Source organism: Mustela erminea, chromosome 2, assembly GCF_009829155.1.
Source record: "Mustela erminea isolate mMusErm1 chromosome 2, mMusErm1.Pri, whole genome shotgun sequence".
NCBI classification, from domain to species: Eukaryota; Metazoa; Chordata; class Mammalia; order Carnivora; family Mustelidae; genus Mustela; species Mustela erminea.
Genome location: NC_045615.1, coordinates 26,041,911 through 26,069,347, shown reverse-complemented (window position 1 = coordinate 26,069,347; position 27,437 = coordinate 26,041,911). Strand labels below are relative to the sequence as shown.

The window sequence follows — 27,437 nt, the reverse complement described above, 5'->3', positions numbered from 1 at the left end:
ACAGAGGTAAATAGCCTTTACCTAGCACACCATCTCCCTGTGATTTTAATAGCAGCAAAGAGATCACTGCGGTTTTACAATTTTCTGATCAATGATGGTAATTTTCTTCCCCTTAAGATGCGGTTAATCACCCTAAGGGTCTTAGAGAACACAGGGGTCAAAAGAAAATTGCACGTTTGTGCAGGCTTTCTGCAGGACTTCCATATATTTTGCACATCACGCTAACTGCTGGGAGGTTGTGGTTCCCAGGAGCTGTGCCCTGCGCACTCGGATAAATGGTGCAGAGCTTCCCGACTCTGCCACGGGAAAGAATCTGGGGTCCTGCCACAGAAAACCTGATATCACAAAGCCCCCTGGTGAGCTTCCCTTTTAAAAATGGAAGAAACCAGGGCTGACACCCCGCCCCCGCCAGTGAGCACTTGGAGCCTAGCATCCCTAGTCCTAATAAGATGCAAGTGGCCTAATGGAGGGAACTCCCAATGCTGGGCATCCTCTCCCGCATGTGGGGGTCAAAGCGGCGGGGGATGTGCATGCTAGGATGGGGGGAAAAACTGCCAGGCGGACTCTGCACCAGTTCCGCCCAAACCAGTGGTCTGCTCACTTGCTTGACAAGAGTTCTCTCCCTGCTGTTTTCCAGTCCATCCACCAGTGTTGGACTTGTCTATTTCCTCCAGCTGTGTGCTCTGCATTGTCACCTAAGCTGCAAAGCAATTGTATCTGTTGACTTAAGCACTTTAAAATGGTGAAATGCATACTGTAGGTCCAGGAACCAACTGGACATTTCATGAATCACCAACCCATTTCTTGTGAATACGAATGGAGATTAACAGCGACTAATGTCACTGAAAAGCAATAACGCACTAACCCCAAAACAGATAGCTGTGTCAGGGGCTGAGGAATTCTGGTTGCTTCCAGTGTTCACACCAAGCAGAGCACCAGGGATGAACTGGCTCCAAGGGGGTTACTCATGGTACCTGCAGGCAGGGGCTTAGAGACCGGGTGGATGTCTGGTGCCTCTCTCTCTCTCTGTCTTTCGTGGCAGTACCACAAACATAACTATGAAGTTTCCTTCTGTCCTGCCTGGGCCCTAAACTTAAACCAAAGGAATGACTTCAGTTAGAACACAAACACCTAACACACTCTAATCTCCGTTGCTTGCTGGTCTAAACATCGCTTTGTTTCCCCTGGGCAGAATGGCCACCCCCATTCTAATCCAATTCAGTCCTATTTTGTTTGCTAACCGCCTCTGAGAATGTTATTGTTATGTAAGAAGGAAGAAAAGCGAAATGCAGATTTTTTTTTTTACCCCCTGAAAACAGATTCTGCTTCAGAAATGGGCCCTTTAAGAGATCATTGCTCTTTACCGTAGAGCCAGCAATCAAGCCCTGTGGCAGTTTCCCAAAGGATCTGAACGCTTCTATCTGCACAAATGCGTGCATCCAGATGTTTCTGGCCGCTTTATTTGTAAGTGCTGAAACCTGGAAGCAGCCAAGATGTCCTCCAGGAGGCGAAGGAATTGGTAAGTGTGGTACATTCAGACAATGGACTGTCACTCAGCGCCAAAAAGAAATGAGCTGTCGTGTCACAAAAAGACATGAAGGAAACGTAAATGCACATTACTAAGTGAAGGAAACCAATCTGGAAGACTACATTACATGCCACGTAATTCCAACTGTACGCCGTTTGGGGAAAAGGCAAAACTCTGGAGGTAGTAAAAAGATCAGTGGGTGCCTGGAGTTAGGGTGGGAGGAGGGATGAATGGGCGGAGCATGGAGGATACTCAGGGCGGAGAAACCATCCCGGGGGATAATATCAAGGAGGATTTGTGTCATTTTGCGTTTGCCAAACCTACAGAATGTGCCACACGTGAGAGACCCCTAATGTCAACTATGAATTTGGGGTGATGACAATGATCAGCGTGCATTTCTCCATGGTAACAATTTGTACCAGTTTGGGAGGATGTCCACAATGGGAGGCTGTGTGTGTGTGGGCGTAAGGAGTGTATGGGACATCTCTGTACCTTCCTCTGAATTATGCTAGGAACCTAAAACTGCTCTAAAAACACATGAGTTTTATAAGGAAAAAAAAAATAATAGAAATCATTTCTCTCAGGGGGTGAAGAGTACATTCGGGCACAAGCATAGCGTTGTCCTTTATCTCCCTATGAGGGAGGTGGCACTCAGGGCCCAGCGATGGTAATGCGTCTGGCTGGAGAGAAGTGTCCCAGCCATTTTCTGATGGTGCAGGTACCCCTGCCCGCTAAGCCCGAGCTGTCCAACACAGCAGCTGCTAGCCACATGGAGTTCTTTTAATTTAAATTAATAAAAATGAAAGTACAAATTCATTGTGCACTGGTCTCATCTGAAGGGCTCTATAGCCTATGTGGCTAATGGCTACTCTATTGGGCAGATTTGGGACCTTTCCATCACCTCAGAAAGTTCTACTGGATGGCGCTGCTCTAGACTCTGGGCCGCCCCAGAGGCTCACCTGGGGTGCAGCAAAATCACCACTGGAGAATGCTTGAGGTCCAGGATCCTCAGGCCCAGATCCCAAAGGACAGCTGAGCTCTAGACCCCTTTTCTAAGAGCCAGTTTCAAAAGATGGGCGCCCGCTGCAGGGCCAGGACTGAAAAGGGTTCGTGAGACCTTGCAGGGCAACTTCTCTTTTGCAATCCTTGCTGGTCTGACAGGCTCCTACAGAATTACATCACTTCCTAAAAAACAGGCAAACACCTCTCCTTCAAGTTAGCACCGACCCAAACAAGCAGGAAACAGGAAATGTTCAGGTTTCAGGGAGGCTGAAGCCCAGCGCAGCATCATGACGGGGCGGCGGCGAGCGGACAGGAAGGCTCCCGGGGCTGCCCTCGCCTTTGCCCTGGCGATCGCGCTCCTTCCCACCGGCCAGGCTCAGGGTAAGCTACGTCCCGCTTTCCAACCCCCGGGAAGGAGGAGAGCCAGGCTGGGTCAGTGCCCGAGGCTACAGAACTCTGCCGGGAAGGGGAACACCCAGAAAACCAAGTCCTTTCTATAAAAGAAGAAGATGAAATTAGAATTGTAGTTTGGGAGGCGGGGGTGTGGAGTCTGGTGGGGGGAGGGCTTGGCTGGCTTCCCCCGCAGCCGCCCATTCCTCCTCCCGCTCCCTCACTCCATCTAACTTTCCTGCAAATTTTGTCCTCTTCCAAGTGCGGGGTCCCTGTAATTTCCCGGCTTGGACGGGCATCTTAAAGAAACCATAAACTTTTTTGTCAGTTGGTGTAAAAGAATGTTTCCATCAGAAGTCGTGAATTTCCTTTAAATAATGTGGGCTGGGAAATCTGCTAGTAGCAAAATCTCCCGGAAAAACTGAGGTATGGAAATGTACTACTGGAATGTATACTAAAGAAAACCAGTCAGTTAAAAAAAAAAAAAAAGTAAACAGGAAATTATCAGAGGAGTTACCAGGCATCCATTCTAACTTTTCAAGAGAAATCTTTCATCTGTTTTTCTTTGAGCTTGTTACTTTGGGGGATATTTTCTTTGCATGCATTTTTACTAATGAACCTTTACTTTAGAAAGTAATGTGATTGTAGCAAATCAAATGTATTGGGAAGACAAAATATTAAATCTCATTATTTTGAACTAAGAGCGGCAATTGATTTATACCCTTGACAGTTGCTACAACGAGCGCAATCTCCCTCGATTGCCTCATACAGTTTTGTTGACTTGCCCTTGGGTAAATAAACTCATTGCCCATGATTTCTGTCAACAGATACTACCTGTTTCTAGTAGTGCAGGTCAGTATTTCAAGTAAAAGGAAAGTTCTCACGCTAGGGTTCTTCGAATAGGATGGGGGTTGGGGGGCAGGCACCAGGCACTGAACTAGCCTGTGGCAATTTCCTGGAGAGTCACAGTCAGCAGCCAAACACACCACCCGCCCCACCAATTTCTCCTGCCCTGGGTGCTCTCCATGTGGTCTTGCCAGGCATCTGGGGTGGAAAATGAAAAGTGAAAGGCAAACCATTCCCACTGGAAAGATGTCCGGTTGAAATGCTAGGTGTGTTTCAGATGAGACCCAGGGCGGGGGGTGGGGGGACACAGTGTGTTGTCTTAGGCACAGTTTGGGGGCTGGGAGCGAGCATGATGATGACGAAGCTCCAGCCGCACGGGTGACACAGGGAAAGTCGCTGAAGCAGGGGACGGTCAGATGTCCAAGTGCCGTGGCTGCTCAGCTCTTCTAACTGGGACCCCGCGTCCCAACTTTGCCCCAGTGGAGATTCCTCTGAGGCAGATTCCTTTCCCTGTGGGGTGTCTCTCAGCAGCCCAGGGGGCAGAGCTCGGCCTTCCTACTTCCAAGTCTTGTGAGTCTCAACGCTACCGCAGGTGCCTCAAACATGCCCTGAGAGTAATACTTAAGGCTGCCTGAGTATTTTCTGGAGCTTCTGAGTATCTTCTTGACATATCTGAGTTGAAGCGTAAGGCATCCACGAGAGGCAAAAGGGTCACATGAAGACTCAGTACAAGTTTTCTTTCTAATGCTGGGCTCTGATCGGTGGCTCTTCCACAATAAAGACCTTTGGTTGCTCCTCATTTATACCACTTGGACCCTTGTTTCAACCTTCTTCCCAGGTGTCTCCTCCTGTGTGCCCTCCCACGGCCCAATCAGACTGAAGGGAGTGGGCGCTCCAGGTCTCTGCGGCTCTTGTCAAGAATGAATGACAAGTTCCCTTTTTTCTACTTAGTGAACTCCTATGTAACCCTAAAGACCTAGACTGGAAGTTACCTTGATGTCTCCTTTGCGCCTTGCCTGATGGCTTTATCTGTGTCATGCCCACATAAAACTCAACTTCAGTACACATAGCTGATTGCATAGAATCCTAAGTGTGTGTGTGTGTCCGTATCTCCCATAACCGCTGTGAGAGCCACCAGAGAAAATGCTCGGTAGCTTATCTTTGACTTCCCAAATCCTTGTTGGGATCCACATAAATAAAGAACTCTGTAATTGTTGACAAATGCTAAAATCATTCTAGAATGGATTTGAGGTTGAGCACTAAAAGCTGATGAGTTCCTGAAAACAGGTGGTGCGAGAATGTCAGGAAATCAAAGGGGAAAACCTGCATTTCAGCTGAAAGCAGGGTTTACCTAGATAATCCAACACGCTTATTGGGCCCTGTCTGGATTTCCAATGTCAGAAAATGCAAAAATGTCCACTCACAAAAAGCTATGTAATCAAAGCCAAGGAGAAGTCTTTTACAAATTAAGGATTGATTATTTTTTAATTAATCGATGTATATCCTTTTGAGCTAATGGTGCCTAAGATGTGAGGATGTGAGTTACTAAATGGGTGTCACACTTGTATTTCCTTGAATTCTTCAGGAAGTATCTTGGAAATGTTCATCAGTGGAATCCAGTCTACTGAGCAGCCTGACACCCCCTCTTTGCAAGCATATTCCAGGATATGGCTCAAGTCAAGCCAACCACAAACAGGCAACATAATCTATTATCAGCAGTCCCAGGCTCTGCCGCAGTACCTCGGAGTCAGTGTCCTTTCTCTATACGGAGAGCCTGCTGCAGTCTTGATTACTGTCCCAAGTGAAATAATCTACTTAGAAGTCACCGGGAGAGAAATGAGAAAACAGCTTTTCTGGGATTTTGACGAAACAGTTGGGCATAGTTAAAGAAAAGCTGCGGGTTTAGGTACCTTGGCCAGCATGGACGCTAAGAAAATTCAGACTCTATGTCAAGGCGACATTCTGTCCAGGGGGTGAGGGAGTCATTTTCACCTGGCTTCTTGCCCTGTGTCCTGTCAATATCAGCTTAACACTATCAGAGAGCTAAAAGCAACCTCCCAAGACACTGAAAGCGTGGGATTTATTAGCTGCAGTGGGCAGGATGGTCTGTAAAAGGAGAGCTGAGGGCACCGGGCAGAAACAAGGAGGCTGTGTTTTGCTGGGTCAGGGTTAAACAGCGGGTTTGACGGGAAAGACTCGGAGATTTTCTGCACCGATTCAGAAGAGTAAGAACCATGTAATTAGTAGATAAACTTTGAGAAGAAAAGAAGGAATTAAAGAAAATACTATTTACGTAAATGGAACTGCGATTTCTGACACTGATCTTGTCTCGTTGAGTGTGACTGGCATCTGCTATTGCGTGGGACAACTCCAATTTCAAGTAGCAATAATGACGAGAGCAGACGCCTAGAGTCCTCATTGCATGCCAGGTGCCCTTCTAAATAATTTACATATACTCACTCATTTAATTCCCCTAATGACCTTATATAGTGAGTACGAGTATCTCTGCTTTACATATGAGAAAATGGAAGCACAGAGAGGTTAAGTGACTTGACTCGGGTCACACAGCTAAATAGTGGATCTAAGTAAGATTCAGTCTCAGGAATCCATGTTCTAACGTATACTATAACACCTTTGGGTTTTTAGGCTCTGCCAGTATATGGGTCTAGTTCCAGGTTTAGAAAAATATGTCTCTGGTACCCTTCCAACTGTAAATGTATCACATACATCTTAGACCCCCTCAGTTGGGGTCTAAGGTTATTGCATGTTAATAAAGGAACTGTATTTGTTTGGTTGGGTCAGAGACCGGCCTACAGCAAAAGGGATGGAGCAAATTCGTTTAACTTTGGCTTGTAGTGGAGGAAGGGAAGGGCTGCAAGTTGCAGCAGGAGGAACAGAGCATCTGGGGATTAGCAAAGTTAAGACCAGAAGCAGGAAAAGTGGAATGACAAAGTCATTGGTAAGAGGCTTTAGGGTGTGGGAACCAGGGAGAGACAGCACAGCCTTGTGTTAGCTGCCCTGAGAGAGCCCTGCTGAGATCTGACCTGGAGTACCAAATAGCCTTCAGGTACCAAAGAAAATAGGCAGAAAGGGATTTCCTGGGGTTTAAAGTCCCTCTGCGTCTTTAAAAGCCTGACCTAAGGATCCAGAAGAGGGCTGGATCTTGGCTGGGTTGGGCCCGATTCTGCAAAGAAACAGTATGACCTACAATCTGCCTACCTGTGTCGAGTTTGCACCACCCTCAAATTTTGGCAAAGATGTGGAGAAAAAGGAACTTTGCAGCACGGGTGGGAGGGTTCCCGCAATCAGCTAGGCTATCCTGCTGCTTAGCCTGTGCCTTGGACTTTTCATTTCAGTTATATTTTTCACTCTAGACAAATTTTTTCATTTCCAGAAAAAAAAGTGTGCTGTGTCTTGCTTTTGTTTTTTTCTTATTAATTATTCCTTCTCTCAGGTCTTTTTTTTTTTTTTTTCTTTAAACATAGTCTTCTGTGCTAACTTTTATCTGCAGTTTATGTAGACCTAATCTTGTCACTGGTTGCATCTGTCAATTCCCATTCCTGATAGATATCTTGTGGGGGAAGTGCGCCTGGGTGGCTCAGTCAGTTAAGCTTCTGCCTTCTGCTCAGGTCACGATCCCAGGGTCTTGGGATTGAGCTCTGCATCAGGCTCCCTGCTCAGAGGAGAGTCTGTTTCTCCCTCTCCCTCTGACTGCCGCTCTGCCTACTTGTGCTCTCTATCCCTCTGTCAAATAAATAATAAAATCTTTAGAAGGAAAAAAAAAAAAAGAAAGAAAAGAAATCGTGGGGGCACTGAGGACTTGCTGTGGCACACAGAGGATAACTTCACCTCATTTGACAGAAACCCAGATTTCTGATTCCAGCACCAAGTTACTGTAAATACTTTCCCAATACAACCTACTCCTGTTCCAAACTGTGTTTGGAAGATACGGAGGCAGGGATGGGCCAGGCTGAAGCTTGGACCTCAGGCTTCAAGGCTGGCTTTGGGTTGGAGAGGGGACAAGCTGAGCAGTCCTCAGGGGCCAGACTCCAAGAGCTGTATCAGGGGGTGCCAAAACCTCATGAAATGTATGAGCCAACAAAGCAGAGTCTTCTGTGGGGGCAGGTCAATCCCAGAAATGGGCAGACAAGGATGCCAAAGTCATTGCCAAGAAGAAAGAAGTAGACAGAATTAAACTGAACATCAGAAGAAAGGCCAGGGTCCACAGTGTCAGGATGATGGTGAGATCAGCCTTGGGGTGGCACACCTGACTCTGACTCTGAACTCTGCCAAATCATTGCTCCTTCCTGTCCGTCTTCACTCCCTCTTTCTATCCTTTCCTCCCTCCCTCTCTCCTTTCCTTCCTTCTTTCCTCCCCCCTTTCTTTCCTTCTTCCCTCTCTTTCTTTCCTTCTCTCTCTCTCTTTCTTCCCTCCCCCACCTCTCTCCCTTCCTTCCCACAACCTGATATTTTAGCGTTAACTTTTTTTTTTAATATTTTATTTATTTATTTGACAGAGAGAGAGAGAGATCACAAGTAGGCAGAGAGGCAGGCAGAGGGAGAGAGAGAAGCAGCCTCCCTGAGCAGAGAGCCCGACTCGGGGCTCGAACCCAGGACCCTGAGGTCATGACCAGAGCCGAAGGCAGAGGCTTAACCCTCTGAGCCACCCAGGCGCCCCTAGCTTTAACTTTTAACCCAAGAGATGGACCGAAGTCCCCTGAAAGCATTATATAGCCTCTTATGCCCAATGGGCTCAACCTTTGTTCTAGGAAATCCCCATAGGTAAATTTGTCTCTAAATTTAAATTTCCTGTATCATTTTTTCTTTCTTCTTAAAAAAAATTTTTTTTCTGGGGTCTGGGGATTTCCTTGTTTTTTGACATTTTGTTATACTGTAAAAAGTTGTCTCATATTTCATTCAGTATCTCTAGGTGCTGCATATTGGGAGAATTTTTCAGGTTACCAACTGTATCAGATTACTGGAAAAGGAAATTTTTCTATATAATCAGCTTGGAGGACAATTTGGAAATATTTAGTCAGCTGAATATGTTCATACTTGACAACCCCAACAATCCAATCCTAGCTATATATCCCAGATGAAGAACAAATGAACAGAAAAGAGGCATGGCCAAGAATGTTGATTGTAGCATTGTTTGTAAAGATGGAAAAAGTAGAAACAACTTAAATGTGCATGCACAGAAGAATACATGAAATTTAATACAGTCACAACATGAGATATCCTACAACAGGTAAAATTAAGTAGTCCAAATGTATGAAGATGACTCAATCTCAATCTCAAATGCAGTGTTGGCCAAAAGAGCCAATTGAAGATTATTATGCACAGAATGATTACATTTATTTAAAATTTTTAAAAACACTCCAAATTATGCTTATATTGCTTAGGGATATAGGCATATTTGAAAAGTTGCGACTGATACTGTTACCTTTAGGAGAGCAGTTACCTCTGGAGAGGGTAGGAGGGAATGAGATGGGGGCAGAGTACAAGAGAGGCTTCAACTGCATCTCTGATGTGATTCTTTTCAGAAAACACCACGAGAGGCCTGGAGACAGCAGATGAAGACCCAGGGGTCCATTCCAGTGAGTGTCCTGTTTTTTTCTGACCTGGAAGCTAGGAATGGTTTTTGTGTATTTGAATGCTTCAATGAAAACTTATTTAAGTGGTTAAATGAAACCTGCCTTTTGCTTTCTGGACCACAAGATCTAAAATATTTATTCTCTGTTCTTTAAGAAAAAGTTTGCCAACCCATCCTCTGGTCAACAGAGAAAGGTATAAGAAAATCAGTGGTGGGTACTCAGTTATCTGTTACATTGTTCTCTCAAAATAAGTTAAAAAAAAAGTATAACCCCAAACAGTTATTACCTTAAAAAATTAATATCATCATATATCCAATCAATCTCTAATTAGCTCTGATAATTATCTTATAAATGTTTTTTAATAGTTATTCTGTTTAAATTCTGATCTAAACAATATCAACACCTTAAAAAAAAAAAGGTAGGTATACATTCATAATGAAAAATAGCTAGAGTACCTTTGAATACTTCTCAAGCTTTCCTCTAACTTAACTTTCCATTGTTCCCAATCTCTCTGAAAGACAGTCAACATGCCTTCATCTCAGCCCACTGACATCTGGCTGCTGTGTCAAGAGCAGCCACTCAAATTCCTCGCTCTGGATCCCCAGTGCCTTCTAATAGCTAAACCCAAAGGACCCATTTCTGTCCATATTACATGTTCTCCTCTCTATCACTCAATATAATCAACAATGATGGAAATGCTCCTCTTCCTTGGGTCTTATGATGCCATTTTCTCCTTGATTTCCTAGGACATTGATTGCCCCCTTCCATTTTGGGATTAGAAATCTTTTTCTTCCACCTGCTCATCTCATAGTAATGTCTATCTTTTATTTCTTATTCCTTACGTCCTTCCTGGGCCATGGCATCCATGTTCATAGCTTTCATCTCACTCCGTGGTTGATGATTCCCAAAAAACCCACCCCCCACCATGCCTAGTTGCCTGGCTCTAGATCTGTATTCTCGCCCTCAGTTCTTCTTGGGCATGCCACAGGGACCCTAGGCTCACCATGTCCAGAGAGGAACTCCTCAGCTCCCTGCTAGCCTAAGCCCCTATTAGCTCTCACTTCGTCTCCTCATTAACTTCTTAACTTATCTCTTAGCTTTTAGTCTCATCTCCAACCCCATGTCATGTAACACCCAGAGCAATAGTTCTATAACAAAAAGTTATCATTTCCTCCTACACTTACCCCTTCAGTGGGATTTCATTTCCTTGGGGTAGCTTCCAAACCCCTTGACATCATTTCAAGGCCCCTTATGAGTTATCCGGGGTTCCTTTCCTGCTTATCCCCTGACACTCCCCACCACATGCTCTAGGTACAACTACTTGAATGTGTGTCAAACTCTGAGTCTTTCTGTGTGCTTCAACTGTGATGCCTTTCCCTGACATCTTTGCTGGATAAACTTCTGAGATTCATTTGAAGGATCTCCTCCTCTGTGAACATTTCCTGAATCTTTCACTGCCAGATGAATCAAGGCCTTTCTCTCCCATGTCCTCATGGGACTCCATACACAAACAATCATACACAATGACTTTTATTAAACCACATTATAGTTATTGATGTATGTGCCATTGTCCCTACTTACCCGTGTTTTCCCTGGGAGGCATAGACCTGGTTTCATTTGCCTTTCTTTATATCCCAGGACCTACAACAGTGTCTGGTACATTATAGGCACATGACTGACTGAGGAATGACATGAAATTTATTCAAGATTTACATATATTCATGACAAAATAGTAACCATTTAAATAATAAAATGAAATTGTGGTAATACCTGGATAAATATGATTTTTTAGTTAACCATGTTTTATTTTATTCCAAAATGTTAACTATTCCAAATGTTTTTATATATAAATAGTTTACTTCTGTCTTCTCACACCAAAACAGGCAACAGTTACTGCTTCCCTTCCTGTAGAGAATATTATGTAGCTGTATCTATGAGTAGTACTGAGAAAGTACTTTTTTTAAAAAAGATTTTATTTATCCATTTGGCAGACAGAGAGGGATCACAAATAGGCAGAGAGGCAGGCAGAGAAAGAGAGGGGGAAACAGGCTCCCCACTGAGCAGAGACCCTGATGCAGGGCTTGATCCCAGGACCCTGAGATTATGACCTGAGCGGAAGGCAGAGGCTTAATCCACTGAGCCACCCAGGCACCCCGGGAAAATACTTTAAAAAAAAGATTTTTATTTGTCAGAGAGATAGCACAATCAGCAGGGAGAGGGAGAAACAGGCTCCCAGCTGAGCAGGGAATCCAATGCTGGGCTCAATCCCAAGGCCTCAGGATCATGATCTGAGCCAAAGGCAGGCACTCAACTGACTGAGCCACCCAGGTGCCCCCTGAGAATGTATACTTAATCCATCTTCCTCTCAAACTAGGGATGAAGTTCAGACCCAGGAAATATGCATTGAGCAGCGTGACAAATTGCAGAAATGTCTGGTAGTCACAAACATTTTGGGGAGACTTTTGAAAAGAATACAAAAGGAAAACAAATTCCATAGATGATAAATTTCAAGCCAGTAAGAGTTTATTTAAAAACTTGAAAAAGAAATAAAATTTCTATAACATAAAATAAACAGAAAAATCTGCCAGGGTGGTGGGGGGAGGGGAATGAGAGCACAGAAACATTTCCTGATTAATTAAAGAAGGTAGTTTGAAAGAAGAGTTATTTACTGGAGAAGGGTCCACTTGGTGGTGGCATTTTGGTTTCTTTTCCTTGAAACAAAACCACCAAATCTAGTTTGTTTCTGAAATTTCCATATTTCTTCTATGTGTCTTTGCTATATAGGAATTAAAATGTCTTTATTATTTCCTGCTTCCCCACCCCATTGTAGTTTTCAGAAACAGGAGACCAGTGGTTCCTAGGGCTTGCGGACATGTGCTTGCTTTCTTCCATTGGCAGTATTATTTTAAAAATTCATGTATTCTTTTTTAAACATAATGCTTCCTTTTTATGGTTAAGATGACTAGATTTAGCAAATAAAAATAAAGGACACCCAGTTAAAGGTAAATTTCAAATACACACTTTTTCATGTGTGTTTAAGAACATCTTGTACAATTCAGTATAATAGAGGCCACATTTATGCACAAAAATTATTTGTTGATCTGATATTCAAATTAAACTGGCCATCCTGTACTTTAGTAACTCTATGACTAGGATTATCTTTTCTCAAGCAAAGACCATCCTTACATTGGTATATCACTGAGAGCCCAGGCATATTGGCCATGTACCCAGTTAACAAATATTAGAAGAAAATTTAGGCTGAGTCCTAGATCAATCATACAAATAATAAATAAAGGAAGTGTGCTGGAAAAAAACAAAACACATCCCAGTGATTGCATAGACTAAAACCGGGAATCCAAGAGTGGATCAACATTAGAGAATCTTCTAATGTAATTCATCCCATTAAACACCAGAAGAGAAAAAAAATTGTAGGATCATAATGATAAATGCGGAAAAGAGCCTGGCAAGAGAGTGGGACCACCCAGCATCAGTAGTTCAAGCAGCAACACTCACTTCTCAGTGCTGGAGCCCTGTGAGATTGGCCGGGATGGAGGGGCAGGATTTAGTTTTCCTCAAGGTAAAGTAGGATCAGAAGCAAGCAGGGCTTAGACACCTGGTAAGGGACTTCGCTGACCCCAGAATATCCAACCCCCAATCTGCCCTCCTCAGACACTACTCTAGGGACCTCGGGAGATTGTCTCCTTCCTCAGCCTCTCAAACTCTTGCTCTGTGCTCCCCAGTAGGCTGGCGATGGGAACTTCTGAGTACCCCTTGTCCCCCTTTCTCCTGCAGCTGGTGATGAGGTACCGTAGTCCCTGAGCTACCAGCTCACATCTCCTTTCCCTGCTCTCCTGTCCTCTGATTTGTCACAAACATCCATCTACCACTTCGTGTTTTGGCTTGTCCCTGTCTTTCGGTTGCTTTCTCTGACAACTCTGAGTTGTCACGCCTAGGTGGAGGGCCTCTGTGCCCCGCGGAGGAGCCCACCTGTCTCCCTCCCCTACTCAGAGCGGGGCTGGTAGCAGGCCAGGGAGAGGACAAGGGCTTGGCCAAGAACATTTGTTTCCAACTTACTCTCTAGAATTGTATTCTTGAAACTGGCTATTCAAAAGAGAGATAGAAAGGTAATAAACATAGAAAAGTATTCAGATTACGAATGACCATAGATATTATTTTAATAAAATCCTTTTTTTCCATTTCAAAGCACTTGTGCATCTATTATCCCACTGATGGTAGAAAGAGTTTTTGTTTTTTTTTGTTTTGTTTTGTTTTTTTTAATTTATTTGTCAGAGAGAGAGAGAGAGCACAGGCAGACAGAGTGGCAGGCAGAATCAGAGGGAGAAGCAGGCTCCCTGCCGAGCAAGGAGCCAATTGTGGGACTCGATCCCAGGACACTGGGATCATGACCTGAGCCGAAGGCAGCCACTTAACCAACTGAGCCACCCAGGCGTCCCGGTAGAAAGAGTTTTAAATATGAAAAATGCATGTGTAGGGGCGCCTGGGTGGCTCAGTGGGTTAAGCCGCTGCCTTCGGCTCAGGTCATGATCTCGGGGTCCTGGGATCGAGTCCCGCATCGGGCTCTCTGCTCAGCAGGGAGCCTGCTTCCTTCTCTCTCTCTCTGCCTGCCTCTCAGTGTACTTGTAATTTCTCTCTGTCAAATAAATAAATAAAATCTTTAAAAAAGAAAAGAAAAGAAAAGAAAAATGCATGTGTATTCTGTCCCATAAAAATACTTGAATTCCTTTAAACTGCCAGGTACCACAGGCTAGAGTAGGTCTCCAGTGTGCAAAAAGGTAGCCAGACTGTCAAAAATGCTGCTTCTGCAAATGAGTAACTTTAGACCGGGACAGCCTGAGGGTCTGGGCAAGTCTGATTAAATATGAGTAAGCTTTCTTTTAAAAAGACATAAAAATAAACAGTTTAAAACAGAAAAGACATCAGAGCACCGTGGGCCTCCTTCGCGGGGCATGTTTTCATCTGATAGTAAATTGTAATTGCAGGTGTGTCTCAAGGCAATGCGGTGAAAATAGAACCAAGCTTCAGAAGTAAATTCCCAGAGCAGACTACCGCAGGGAAGCATTTTACCAGAAAACCCTCCTCAAAATAAGCAAAAGGAACGTTTGTCAACCTTCTTTCAACATGAGAGATCATCCCCTTTAGTCAGCTGATGGCTGGAGAGACAGGGTGTGCAAAACACGGGCACCGCTTTCCCCTGAACCTCCCTGTGGTAGAACCTGCCCTTCTCCTTCAGTGCTTTGCCTCCCATCCGTTCAGCCACGCTTATGCTGACCATATCTTCTTCAGATAAATATGTCAGGAAAAATATGTTCAGGAATATTTTCAATTAACCAAAATTATTAAATACATCATACAACAGAGCATATAATGAAAACAACAATCCTTCCGAGTCCCTAGTCCTGTTCCCAGAGAATTAGGTCACCTGTGGGAAACCATGTGGAACACTAGATTCCCTCCATCCCACCAAACAAAAACTACAAACATGACATTTCTCAGGAGTCTTCACTGGCATTAAACCGTTCCTCTCATTTTCCAGTGTTTTCTTTAAAATTCAGGTAACCTTTTGGGGACACCACCTAGTTCTCTTTGTAACTAAGAGCGCACTGTGTGTATTCTTGGAAGAGAGTGGACAGAGAGAGGAGGACAGGATATTCTTGTTAAAAGGGTGAGAGATGTCCTCTTATTGTCTCTCCAACTAACCTGACTTATTTACATTTCCTGAGCAACTTGTACACAACGGCGACTGTACAGCAGACAGGGTTCCAGGAGTTAGGGAGAGCTACGGCGCCAAACCGTGGAGACATTTGGCAATAAACAAGTACCTGAATGAACTCCTCTCAGATGATACACAGTAAGTCAGCATTGTTTTGAAACCAAGCAAACCAGAGAAAGGGCAGAACACTTCAGAAGCCATGAAGGATTGTGTCCCAGTGGCTCACCATCAAGGAGCCATTGTCTGTCCACCTGCTGTTGGCATGTTCTGGCATCAAACGCCATCGCCCTCCCACAGACGGGCTGCGGCCCCATGAGTCTGCTGAGTCATCTGTTCCCATTCTTCCCTGGCCCATCACAGCCAGATTCCACTGATGCTGAGCCACTGGTTTGTAAAAAGATGCCAGAACCAGAGAGAGAGACCATTTACTTGATGGCCACATACGCCTATTCACCTATTAGTTTCGCTTCCAGAGGCTTCTTTCTGTGTAGGGGTCTCCAATCACCTTTAAAGCGGGTAAGGACTATCTTCACGAATAACGACAAATTAAAATAAAGTCAAGTGACTTACAGTTTAACTCAGTAACTCTCAACCCAGCATCCTTCCTTACTGCAAGCTTACTGCTGAAAGCTCTGGGGAGCTTTGAGGACATATCGTTGCCCAGGTGCAGCAGCAGATACCCTCACATAACGGATGTGGGTGTAGCTTTAAACCCACCAGGCAGTATTGGTGGACCGTGAGTGTTGAGAATAAGAGGTGTTACCAATAATTAAGCACAACTAAATAAGCTTGTCTGGGCAACTTAGACCCATAGCTGTCAAAGTATGGCGTCCAGACCAGCAGCGGCAGCATTGTCTTAGAAATGAAAATCCCTGGGGCTCCTGGCCGGTTCAGTCAGTAGAGCATGTGACTCTTGATTTTTGGGTTGTGGGTTCGAACCCATGTTGGGTGGGGAGATTACTTAAAAATAAAATCTTAAAAAAAACCCTTAAAATTCTTGGCGTCATCCCAGATCTGCTAAAGCAGAGACTCTGGGAGCAGGGGACGGCACTCTGTGTTTGAGGAGCTCTCCAGGTGATTCTGACGCTAACGTTTGAGGACCACTGGTATAAACCTCCAGGCTGAACTGTCTGCGGGCACTGCTGCTGGAGATGAGGGTTTTACGCTCCAGCACAGTCTCTCATGTTCAGACTTACTCAGGAAGTCGTGGTTGTCCCAGTGCTCTCTCAGTCCAGCCTGGCCAGAGTCTCTCAGGAGCTCCAGGCTACAGTGATGATTCTTCAGCTATTGCATTCTGGTGATGGAGTTGGCAGCTTTTGGCATTCAACTTCCTGACCTCTGACTCTTCCCTGGTTTGCCAAGGAGGAGCACGGAGAGCAGGAGGGGAGGGTGCTAGAGTGGCCCAGGGGGAGACCGGAAATGGGTAGGGTTGGGCTGCAGTGGTTCTCAACCTTGGAGTCACCTGGAGAACTAAAAAGTACTGAGGCCGGGGCTCACCACAGATACTGGAGGTAAAGTTTTGGGCATCAAAAGAATGGAAAGGTTCTGAGGTGATTCTTTCATGCAGCCAAGGCTGAGAACCCCTGGAGAGCTTCTTGGTTTGATTTTGTCTCATCCTTCTCACACTGACTGGCTCTTTGCTGTGTGCAGCCCTACAGGGGGCTGAGAAGTAGGCCGACTTCTTGGTTTAGTGTCTTGAATGTTTTGAAATTCATATCCTCCCATTACTCTTCAAAGCAGGAGTGAGTTTGAATGCCTGCCTTGTGTTTCCTTTCGTTTCATTATCTGAATTATCAAGTTGTTTAAAATCATAAAATAAAATGAAATATGGGCACTTGGGTGGCTCAGTAGGTTAAGCATCTGTCTTTAGCTCAGGTCATGATCCTGGGGTCCTGGGATCCAGTCCGCATCTGACTTGCTGCTCAGCAGGGACTCTGCTTCTCCCTCTGCCCCTACCCCCCTTGAGGGCACACGTGCACGCTTTCTCTCTCTTTCCCTCTCTATCTTGCAAAAATAAAGAAAGAAACTCTTAAAAATATAAAATGAAATAAAAGTTAACATAATATGGGCACAAAGTCCACATGACAAATGAAAGAATGGGTCCTCTGATTGAGGCCCAACATACTTGATGCTATCCCAGGTTTATGCCATTCGCCCAGCCTTGTTCTACTTTACATTATAACAGCCACGTGGCATTCTTTCGGTTGGTACTAATTCTTATCTTTTGGGGTTTTTTGTTTTGTTTTTTTCCCACTTAAAAAAAGACCAAAAACAAAAACCAAAAAAAAACTAGAGCTAGGTTGCATATTTGTTCCACTTTCAAAAAAAGAGGAAGTTAGCTGGTTTGCCTGGCTGGGAAGCAGAGTCATTTCCACTTAGCGGAGTCCCTAGCGGGGGTGGGTGGGTGGGGAGAGTGGGGGGGTGGGGGGGTGGGGGGTCACGTGCCTGTTCCGAGGCTGGGGCCCCTCAGGCTCACTGAGAACATTTCCCCCACTTTCCGACCTACCTCCGAGGATTTGCCCCGGGGTCCTTGCCAGATGTGTGGAGTATGCGCCCCAGATGTGTTTGCATGATATTGTCAAAAATCTTTCGGAAGGGACGCTGCAGGCGCAACTGATGAGCTGGTAATTTTAGGATTTGAGGATTAAAAGCCAAGTGGAGCGCTTTCCTCATTCCCATGCCAACACCAGAGATATAGAGATTTGGCGGGACCTGAGGGGAGGGAGAGAGAGGGTGAAAGGGAGAGTGCAGGGTGGGGGCGGGAGGGTGTGCCTGGGGACCCCTTGAAGACAGAGCTTCCATGGTGGCCTGGAGCCCTCGCCGCCCCACACGGATTCCCTGGGCAGGTCACTTGCGGGCCCAGGTCCCGTCGGGTGTCCCTCACACAGCGGGTCTGCTTGCCCCATACTGTCCTTGCTCTTCCTTCTTCTCTTCTGTGCTTTTGCAGCCTAACGCCTCTCCCTTTTCGCTCACAGGCGGGACCCTCTCCGTTTCTGCAGCTTTCTCAGTTTTAGCCCCCGGGCCATACATATTTTACCCCGAAATATGTCCAAATTTAGGTAAGCAGACACAACAACGACAAAAGAATGAAGCCGTTATTGCGGACAGATTCGTCCCCTGGGGAGCAGCAGAGAAACCAGTGAGTCTAGAGAGGGGGGAGGGAGAAGGGGCGGACCATAAAGGAAGTAGCAAATCCAGCAGCACCTGGCAGGAGTGTGGGGCCCTCTGGGTTAGCCTTAGCTGCATTTTCATGTCTGTGATTCCCTTTGCTCTTTGGGGGAACACGCTGGGGTAGGCAGGAAAGGGTCCTCCTTTTCTGGCCTTTAAGAAAGGGAAGGTTGAAGCCAAGAGGGGCTTTCGCAGGCCCTGTCGGTCGGCATCCTGCCTGCCACGATGCCACGGAGATGTCCACAAAGTCCACGCATCACACAAGACACGGCCCTGAATGTTCTGCTTCACACGGAAGCCCCAGACTCGCTTCCTGAAGGAGAGTTCTGGGTTTTCCCATAAGAGTGCTGGACCCCTTAGGTTGGTTATCCCAGCAGCATAGGATGGTTCCTACAGGAAATCACTCTTGACAGTTATGGGCCTCAGCGAGGGTTGCTTAGAAAAGGCTGGGGTCCAAGGCATGTTCGAGGTAGTGTGGCTTTAGGGGGCCCTGTGTCCATTGGGTTAAGAGTTGCTGTTACCCCATGAGCCACAGGACAGCCTCCATAATGCTCCCGAGAAACATCCTCTGAGCTGCCGTCTGGACTCCCCTGCCTTGTCTTGTGATCCCTGGCTCCTCTGCAGTTCCCACCTTGGGTTTGTCCATCCCTGGTTTTCTTCTGAACTCTTACCCAGGTCACCCATGCTTGGTCATTGACCTGATTCAATGGCCTACCCTGATTTCCCAGCTCCCCTGTTAATGACATATAATGCTCCTGGCATGAACTCTTGGGACTGATCCCCACTCTTGGTCAACTTCTGCCCCTCCTTTCTCATCAGACACTCTGCACACCCAGTATTTTCCTAACTTAACTTTCTGCCAGTCCTCATGGTGTGAGGCCTGGGCTGGAGCTATCTCGGAGAAGTTATGAGGGCAGACCTCTAAGAGTAGTTTGGCGCTGTCTCCTCTCCCCACGGCACCCAACCTCCTCTCTCTACGCTTGAGACGGAATATGGACAGTACAGGGGTGCCTGGGTGGCTCAGTTGGTTAAGCATTTGCATTTGGCTCAGGTCATGATCCCAGGGTCCTGGGATCTAGTCCTGCATTGGGCTCCTTGCTCAGTGGGAAGACTGCTTCTCCCTCTGCCTGCTGCTCCCCCTGCTTTTGGTCTCTCTCTTTCTCTGACAAATAAATAAAATCTTCTAAAACAATACACATTGTACAGGCACAAGTGCCAACTGAAGGATGTACAGGGGTATTTATTGTGACATCTCTGAGAATGCAAAAGAAACAACCTAAATTTCTGTGAATAGGAATAGGTTATGATACAACCAGATAATCGGGGGAAAAACAACTCCCTGTATAGAGACAGGAAATAATCTTGAAAACCAGTTTTTAAGTAAAAAAAAAAGCAAAGGGTAGAACATATGTAGACTTGTTACCTTTTGTGTTAAAAACAAAAACAAAAACAAAAACAGGAAATGATACATAGGCAGGGAGTTTCTCTGGAAGGCAAAAGAAATAATGGCCACCTCTGGGGAAGAAACAGGAGTAACTAGGGGACGTGGTGTAGTGACATTTCCTTTTTGACCTTAGTACCATGTGCCTAAGTACCATGTCTAAGTACTTGTACCATGTACAAGTACCATGTCTAAGTACCATGTGTCTAATAATTTTTAAAAATTCTAATTAAAAACAAGATAAACACTATATGTGTGGAAATGTGGAAGTAGATGGGGCTTTGGGGATCACCCCTTAGTTGTACAAACTAGGACAGTAGGCCACAGAGGTGAAGAATTCATTCAAATTCCCACTACTTCGAAGTGAGAGAGCTGTGACTGGAAACTTCACTGTCCTTTGGCACCTATGCTCTAGGGAATGCGGTTTTCAAACCACATGTAGCAGAACTTATAAATGTCAGGGTTGTAACCCAGGGCAAGACATTCGAGACTCAGTTTCTTCATCTGTAAAATGTGCACAATAAATTTGTCATGAAGATGAAATTAGGCAGTGCCTGTTATCCTAGCTAGTTCCTAGCATACAAAGCATCGGATTAATGCCAGTTGCCATTATTTATTATTTTTGGCTATGATGGTGTTGGATGGGGCAGAGAGAGCTGGGAGGAAGGTTCTCATAGAAGCATCTGGAGATGAAGGCTTGTAAGGTAAAGAAAAATAAAATAGGGAGCGAGACTGATCCCTTGGTTCTTATTTATTTAGGTAGTCACTAGAGATTCTGAGAGAGTAAATGAGGCTTCATGTGGAAAATGTATGTTAGGGTGTATATGAGAGGGATATGAGGAGAGAAATGCCAGCTCTTTTCACTGCCAATTGTCAGTAAAGGCCACCTGTGACCAGCACTGCTCCTTATACTGAAAAATGAATGTGCCACCTGGGACCATCTGGTTGTACCATTTCTCTTTCATTCCTGATTATCCAAATGCCCTCGTTATTCCAGCTACCGTATTTCCTTCCTTATTTTCTCTTCTTCTGGGGCAAGGGTCAAGTGGTGACTCAAAGCCTTCCTTGGAGGGGTGGATGGTTGAGCGTCCAGCTCTTGGTTTTGGCTCAGGTCATGATCTCAGGGTCGTGGGATCGAGCCCTGCATTGTGCTCTGTGCTCAGCAGGGAGTCTGCTTAAGATTGTCTCTCCCTCTCCCTCTGCTCTGCCTCCCGTACCTGCTCTCTCTCTCTCTCTCTCTCTAAAATAAATAAATTTTATTTATAAATAAAATAAATAAAATAAAATAAATAAAACTTAAAATAAATAAAATAAATAAATAAAATAAATAAAATAAATAAAACTTAAAAAAAAAAAAAAAGACTTCCTTGGAGAGGTGCCAAGCTCATCTTGCTGTTCTGGGCAGCTTTGCCCACAGTGCATCCGGGCTGAGGAGGAGTCCTCCTGCAGAACCAAGGTTTCTGGGACCCATCCCCTCACCCTTCCCTTTCATGACAGGAAGCCACCTCCTTATAGGCAGAGGAGCAAGGACAGGGGGTTCCCTCTCTTGTTCACCACTTGATGACTGGTAATCATCATATTCCTATCTTATCGGAAGGAAAATACTATGTGAGATTTAATGCTCGGGTTCTGCAACTGGCCCTCTTGGGTTCAAACCCTCCTCCATGATTGCTCTGTGACTATGGGTAAGCCGTGTAACCTCTTTGCCCCAGTTTCCATCTGGAAAAATGGTAAGGGCAAATGAGATAATCTGCGTAAAAGACAGAGCACAGGACTTGTCTTGGTCAGTTCTCTAGGAAGGTTAGCCTGACCTAGTGGCGGCAGCCTCAGCTGTAGTAGAAGTAAGGGAATGAGATAAAAGGCAAGTCTGGGGATTCGAGGAAGGTCCATGAGCACTGACCTGAAGAAACAGGGTCAGGGGGCGCCTGGGTGGCTCAGTGGGTTAAGGCCTCTGCCTTTGACTCGGGTCATGATCCGAGCCCTGCATCGGCTCTCTGCTCAATGGGGAGCCTTCTCCCCCCGCCCCCGCCTGCCTCTCTGCCTACTTGTGATCTCTCTCTCTCTCTCTGTGTCAAATAAATAAAATCTTTGAGGAAAAAAAAAAAAAAGAAAGAAACAGGGTCAGTACCACCAACTGCACCTGCAAAGGTGCTGCTCCTCTCCCCCCGCAATGTCCCATAAATGTCTAGTCATCTCTGGTTGGATTATCAGTGAAGCATGCTATTTGGTTCCAATAGCTCTGCAAACAAGGTGACTCTAATGAAGAGATTGTTCTGTCTTCTAATAAAGGACAAACATCTTTTCCTGGTTCAGGGTGATACATGATGAATCAAAGCTCTTCACATAGGTTATTATTATTAACTTATTACCTTGTTTCAAAAACATATATATAGACAAAGCCACTTACCCCAGACAGAGGTCAATAAATAGTAGACATTTTTTTAAAATCCTGCTTTTGGCAGAAACACGTGAGGGACACTGGTTTCTGCAGTTTGTGATTGATTCTGATGGTTTTGGGTGGCATTTACCAATGAGATTTTTCAAGTGGATTGTCTGCTCTTGGAGGAAACTGAGACATTGGTCTGTATAACAACAACAACAACAAAAAATTAGACTATGATCAAAAAAATGTTTTTATAAATAAAATCAGAGGAATCCATCGTCACTGAGTCGCACAGATAGACAGGAGTGACATGGACCCTGCAGGGACCTGCTCCGACGTTCTGCAGGGCTCCTGACCTCTGAGTAGAAAGCTTGGCTTGTAGCAACTGACTTTTCTATTTGCACAGCACCTTGCTCTTTAGAAAGAATTTTCCCATCCATCACCTTATTGGATTAGTTTTCTATGGCCCGAACTCATATGCTCTCTTCCTTGGCGGGCCCCATATGAAGGATAAGCTATGCTATGCTATGATAGGATAAATACCTTCTGCTTACCTTACTGTGATCACTACATAGCCAAGGTGAGGGGAGATTTGTTAGATAATCGTCAGGCTCATAGTCCTTCCCAGCCCTGGGATGAACCCCAGGATGGCTTTCCACACAATCGGAAATTCAAACAGAATAAACTTGCTTAAAGTTTCTTAATGGGGAAAGTTCTGAAAATGCTTTTTATGAAATACATTTAAATATTGGTGTAGTTTCCTCAGTCCCTAGGGGAAGTTCCTCCTGAGAACGTCGCCTTACAAACGAAGTACACGCTATGTTTTTATTTAGAACCCAGGAAAATTTCTGTCAGATAATCCTAGAGAGACTCAGTACTCTGCACTATGTGGGAACTGACACTGAAACCCAATCAGTCACCCCAGTTTCTAAGAATTCTTCCACACTGATAGGTAACCTTTTATTAAAAATTAGGACAGTCTGGAATACCTGGATGGCTCAGTCAGTTAAGTGTCAGAGACTTGGACTCTTGGTTTGGGCTCAGGTCATGATCTCAGGGTCGTGGGATCGAGCCCCATATTGGGCTCTGTGCTCAGTGGGGGGTCTGCTTCAGATTCTGTCTCTCCTTCCATCCCTCCTCCTCAGATCCTGCCCTTCCTCACGCAAGAGCACACACAATCACACTCTGTCAAATAAATAGATAAATAAGAGATTTTTATTTTTAAGATTTTATTTATTTATTTGACAGACGGAGATCACAAGTAGGCAGAGAGGAGGCAGGCAGAGAGAGGAGGATGCAGGCTCCCTGCTGAGCGGAGAGCCCGATTATGGGGCTTGATCCCAGGAACCTGGGATCACGACCCGAGCCAAGGGCAGAGGCTTTAACCCACTGAGCCACCCAGGCTTCCCTAAATAGATAAATAAATGAATAAATAAAATCTTCAAAGAAAATTGGGACAGTGTGCGTTCCTTTATACACAAGTGTTGCAAGGAAAGTAGTTCACTTCTAGTAGATACGAATTTAGGTTTACCCAGAAATGTTATTGAAATAGCATGATCCCCTATAGGAGATGTTCTGGAGTATCAGCCTTGACACAACAAAGCTTCTCAATGCCCTTTGCGCAAGCTTGTCTAACGTACCTGGTCAGGGCTAACCTGACTGCATTTTGTGGAAGGTTTCTCTCCAGACTCTGATCCCATGTTCAATATACTCCCAGCCCGAGCTCCATTTACGTTTAATCGATACTCAGTCACACTGAACTGGAAAATCAAAGGCAGGGGACCAAGTTTACCACGGGATGCATGTAGGATGTATTTAAAAATCATTGAAAACATGACATAGTAGCTTTGTCTCCATGGCAATCTCAATTTTGTGTGTGTCCCTACAGATTTTTTTGAGGAAGTAGAACAGTCAGCAGATATGTCCCTGGAAGAGGAAAGAAGACATGAAGATTTTAATATACAAAATACATTTGATACAGTGACCACAGGAGCACTCACTGCAAATTCAAGTTTCAGCGACTTTGACGAGGATGAGAATCAGTTAGAATTTGTATTAATGGTGTTGATCCCACTGGTTTTATTTGCCCTCCTATTTTTATCAGTGATAATCCTTGTAATACGCTATAAAAGAAAAAAAGCCAAACAAGGTAAATATTTTGTATGTTCCCATTTCTGGACAATTGCTTCACGTGTTAACAAACCATCTGTAAAACAAAATATTTTTTTGCTTCTTCTACACAGAAACTTCTAGCCGAGGATCTCAGAGTGCCTTACAGACATGTGAGTAGGATCCTAATGCTGTCTGGAGTGGGGAGTGGGGAGTGGGGGAGGTAAAAGAAGGGAGAGGTTTTCAAGTTGAACAGCCAGGACTACATGAAAGAGTAAATGATGACTATTCCCTTATTTTTCAAAAAGGGAATGGCTTTGGCCTAAATTGGGATTTAAAACACACAGCTGTCATCTCTGTACCTAATCCAGAAGAGGCCCTTATCTAATATTGGCCAAGAGGTCCATGCAGCTTTCCCTAAATTGGAGGAAACATTCAAAATGGCGAAGCAGTGGGTCGGCTTGGGATTGGGGCAGGGAAGGTTGATACCCTGGGCTCATCTCCACCGGAAGAGGATTCTGTGTATAATATACGATATATTCTGTATATTTCTGTTGAAGATACTGTTTTCTTCTCCATGCCCCATTCCAATCTGATTATGAAAAGACCCGAGTAAGCATGGTTCTTATTCTCATTAAAGCTATGCTGACTTTCGTATGAGATTCCTAGTAGGAGGAAGATTACCAGTATCATTCTGAAACCAATCTGATGGAGAATTCCCTAGGTCAGAGATCCCTCTGTGTGTATTCAATTCCAAATCAAAGAGCAACAAATACTAGGTGTCAGGGTTTTCCAAGTCCAGAGCAGACTTGAGTACTTTTGGCTTCTACTGGTAAAAATGACTTAAAGTTGAAGCCTTTGGTTATTCCAAAAATCACTCAAGAATGAGAACATCGCTAATGAGCTACATATTGATATGTATATACAAAACTCACTCAATATTCCTCACACTCACTAACAGGACACCTCTGGCTTTGAGATCGTGCCCTTGGCCTGCGGGACTGGCTCACTGTCCTTGACCGGCAGAGCCTTTAAGCTCTTGGCAGGAGCTATAAATGGTCATTTTCCATTATACCAGCAGGTATGGTAAATGCAAACTAGGGAAGGAGCACTGATGTGTGTTAGCTTTCTTGGCAAGAGCCAATATCATAGATTCCAAGGGAGTCGAAAAAACACGTGTTTCTCCACTGCTTGAAATTTCAGGGTGACCTAGTAACAGTGGTCAATGGGAGCTCCTTTGTAAGCTAAAGAAAAAGATAAAGCAAACAGAGCTGTCTGAACCCCATTTTTTTAACCTCAGGGACAGTGAGAACTTCCTGCCTAAACCGTAGACCAGTAGCCCGTCTTATCTAACGATGTCATGGGGCTTGGGGGGCAGGATGGGGGTGTCCGTTCAAATATGCATGCTTTCAGGCTCTAAATACAGAAAGGGATTTTTCATGGAACTTCACCGTGAGCATCTCCAAGTTCAAAAGCCATTTGCCATCAAGAACTGGCCTCCTTCTCAGAGGGCTCATGCACCTTGTACTGGAGCCACACTACCAAGTATTTGCTGCTCCCCGAGCCTGGCTTACAAGCTCATGATGTTTTCTTACATGACTGGTTGACACTACTCTCCTGTTTGGGGTTTCCTTCTTGTCTGCTTGGCAACCTGCCACCTTCTTCTTCCATGCCCAGTTCTGAAGTTTTTGTGAAGCCTTGAGTAATAACTCCCTGGGCAAAATGAATGAATCATGGCCTCTTCTCGGCTCTTACAGACTATGGTCTCACTTACGGTGCATGGTATTTATGTTGGCATAAGTTGGTGACTTGTCTTTTTTTTTTTTTTTTTGGTCTCTCTTACTAGGTTTTGTTCTCTTTAGGACCAAAAGAACCAAGGACTTGCCTTGTTTATCTTGTTTAATGGTGTGGTTTGGAGGTTAGAGTGTGGACTCTGGAACCACACTGCCTGGGTGGCTTTTTTCCCTAGCCCTATGACTTCTCTGATTCAATTTCCTCATCTGTGAAATGGGCAAATCCAACACTGGGCTTACAGAGCCGTCGTGAGAAGTAAATAGATTCATCTATGTAAACCACTTAGGAAAAAGAGTAGCTGGCATGTTGTGTAGCTGCTGCTGCTTATGAGTACTGCCCCTTCTACCTGACACAGTGTGTAGCCCACCACATATATCAGCGGCCCGATAATTGTGGTTGAAAGAGCGAGTTCATGAAACTGTGTTAGCACTTTTTCTTTCTTTTTTTTTAGAAGAGCATCTACCTATTCCCAGAGATAAAGAAAAACTTGAAACTTACTCTTGATACAAATTGGCACTTTCTTTTTGTTTTAAATATACCTCACTTTAAGAGAAACAACACAGACATCTTAGGTTTTCAAAACAATTGCTTATCACAAGTTTTGATAGAGAGAGCTTTGTTTGAATATTTCCTTTACTATAGATATGGATGGTTCACTGCTTAACACACGGGTATCTCTTCAAACAAACTAAATGCTGGAAAGTTGATCACTCATGTCTGCTGAAGTCCATATTTAATGTTATAATGCAAGTCAATTAAAAGAGAGAGGAGCCTGGGTGGAGAAGTTGGTTAAATGTCGGATTCTTGATTTTTGGCTCAGGTCATGCTATTAGGGTTCTGAGATCGAGCCCCACGTCAGGCTCCATGTTCAACAGGGCACCTGCTTAAGATTCTCTCTCCCTCTCCCTCTGCACCCCCTCCCCAGCTCTCTAAAAAATAGATAAAAGGAGACGGTTCAAATTAACAAAATCTGATTTAAATATTTTTTTTTTCCAGTAGAAATAAAACTGTCACACTGGGTCAGACCAGCCTTTTGCTTGGAAAACATCTAAAACAATGTTTTGTGGGAGAGCATGGATGATGTCCCCTCAGCAAGTTAGAAATAGACACATTTGTTCCCCACCCTCCCCCATGTGAATAGAGCCTGGTGTGTTCTTCATCACCAGGAAGTAAGCCTGTACATTTGATGACAGGGGAGGACCCGGCCAACACCTGTAGCAAGAACCCTTCTTCCGACCGGCAATCATATTCTTCCTTTGGGCTTGTCCATTTCAAGTCCAGGAGAAGGAAAGTGCTGGGCAGTAACTCTGTTCTACTGTCCTTCCTAGACCTCCAGGAGTTACATTTGCAGTTGTTCTTATTTAACACTTATTAAGGGTCTCCATGGGTTGTGTCTCTACCAGAGCCGCAGGGAAAACAGCTGGCAGGAAAGCCTCACTTGAGGCAGGCTG

At 44.8% G+C, this 27,437-nt stretch overlaps 1 protein-coding gene across 3 annotated transcripts in view; it reads left to right on the top strand.

Annotated features, from left to right (window-relative positions):
* The first annotated feature begins 2,705 nt into the window (after window positions 1-2,705).
* The window catches only part of TMEM154 (transmembrane protein 154), a 42,737-nt gene continuing 18,005 nt past the window's right edge, over window positions 2,706-27,437 (top strand). The window contains exons 1-5 of one of the 3 annotated variants that reach the window (XM_032332528.1): window positions 2,706-2,911; window positions 9,310-9,363; window positions 23,972-24,232; window positions 24,327-24,365; window positions 26,039-26,808. In XM_032332528.1, coding sequence (XP_032188419.1) covers window positions 2,818-2,911; window positions 9,310-9,363; window positions 23,972-24,232; window positions 24,327-24,365; window positions 26,039-26,115 — 525 coding nt within the window. In that variant the 5' untranslated portion in view covers window positions 2,706-2,817 and the 3' untranslated portion in view covers window positions 26,116-26,808. Of the gene's footprint in view, window positions 2,912-9,309; window positions 9,364-23,971; window positions 24,233-24,326; window positions 24,366-26,038; window positions 26,809-27,437 lie in introns of those variants that run through there. The other 2 variants (XM_032332526.1, XM_032332527.1) reach the window with 2 other exon arrangements.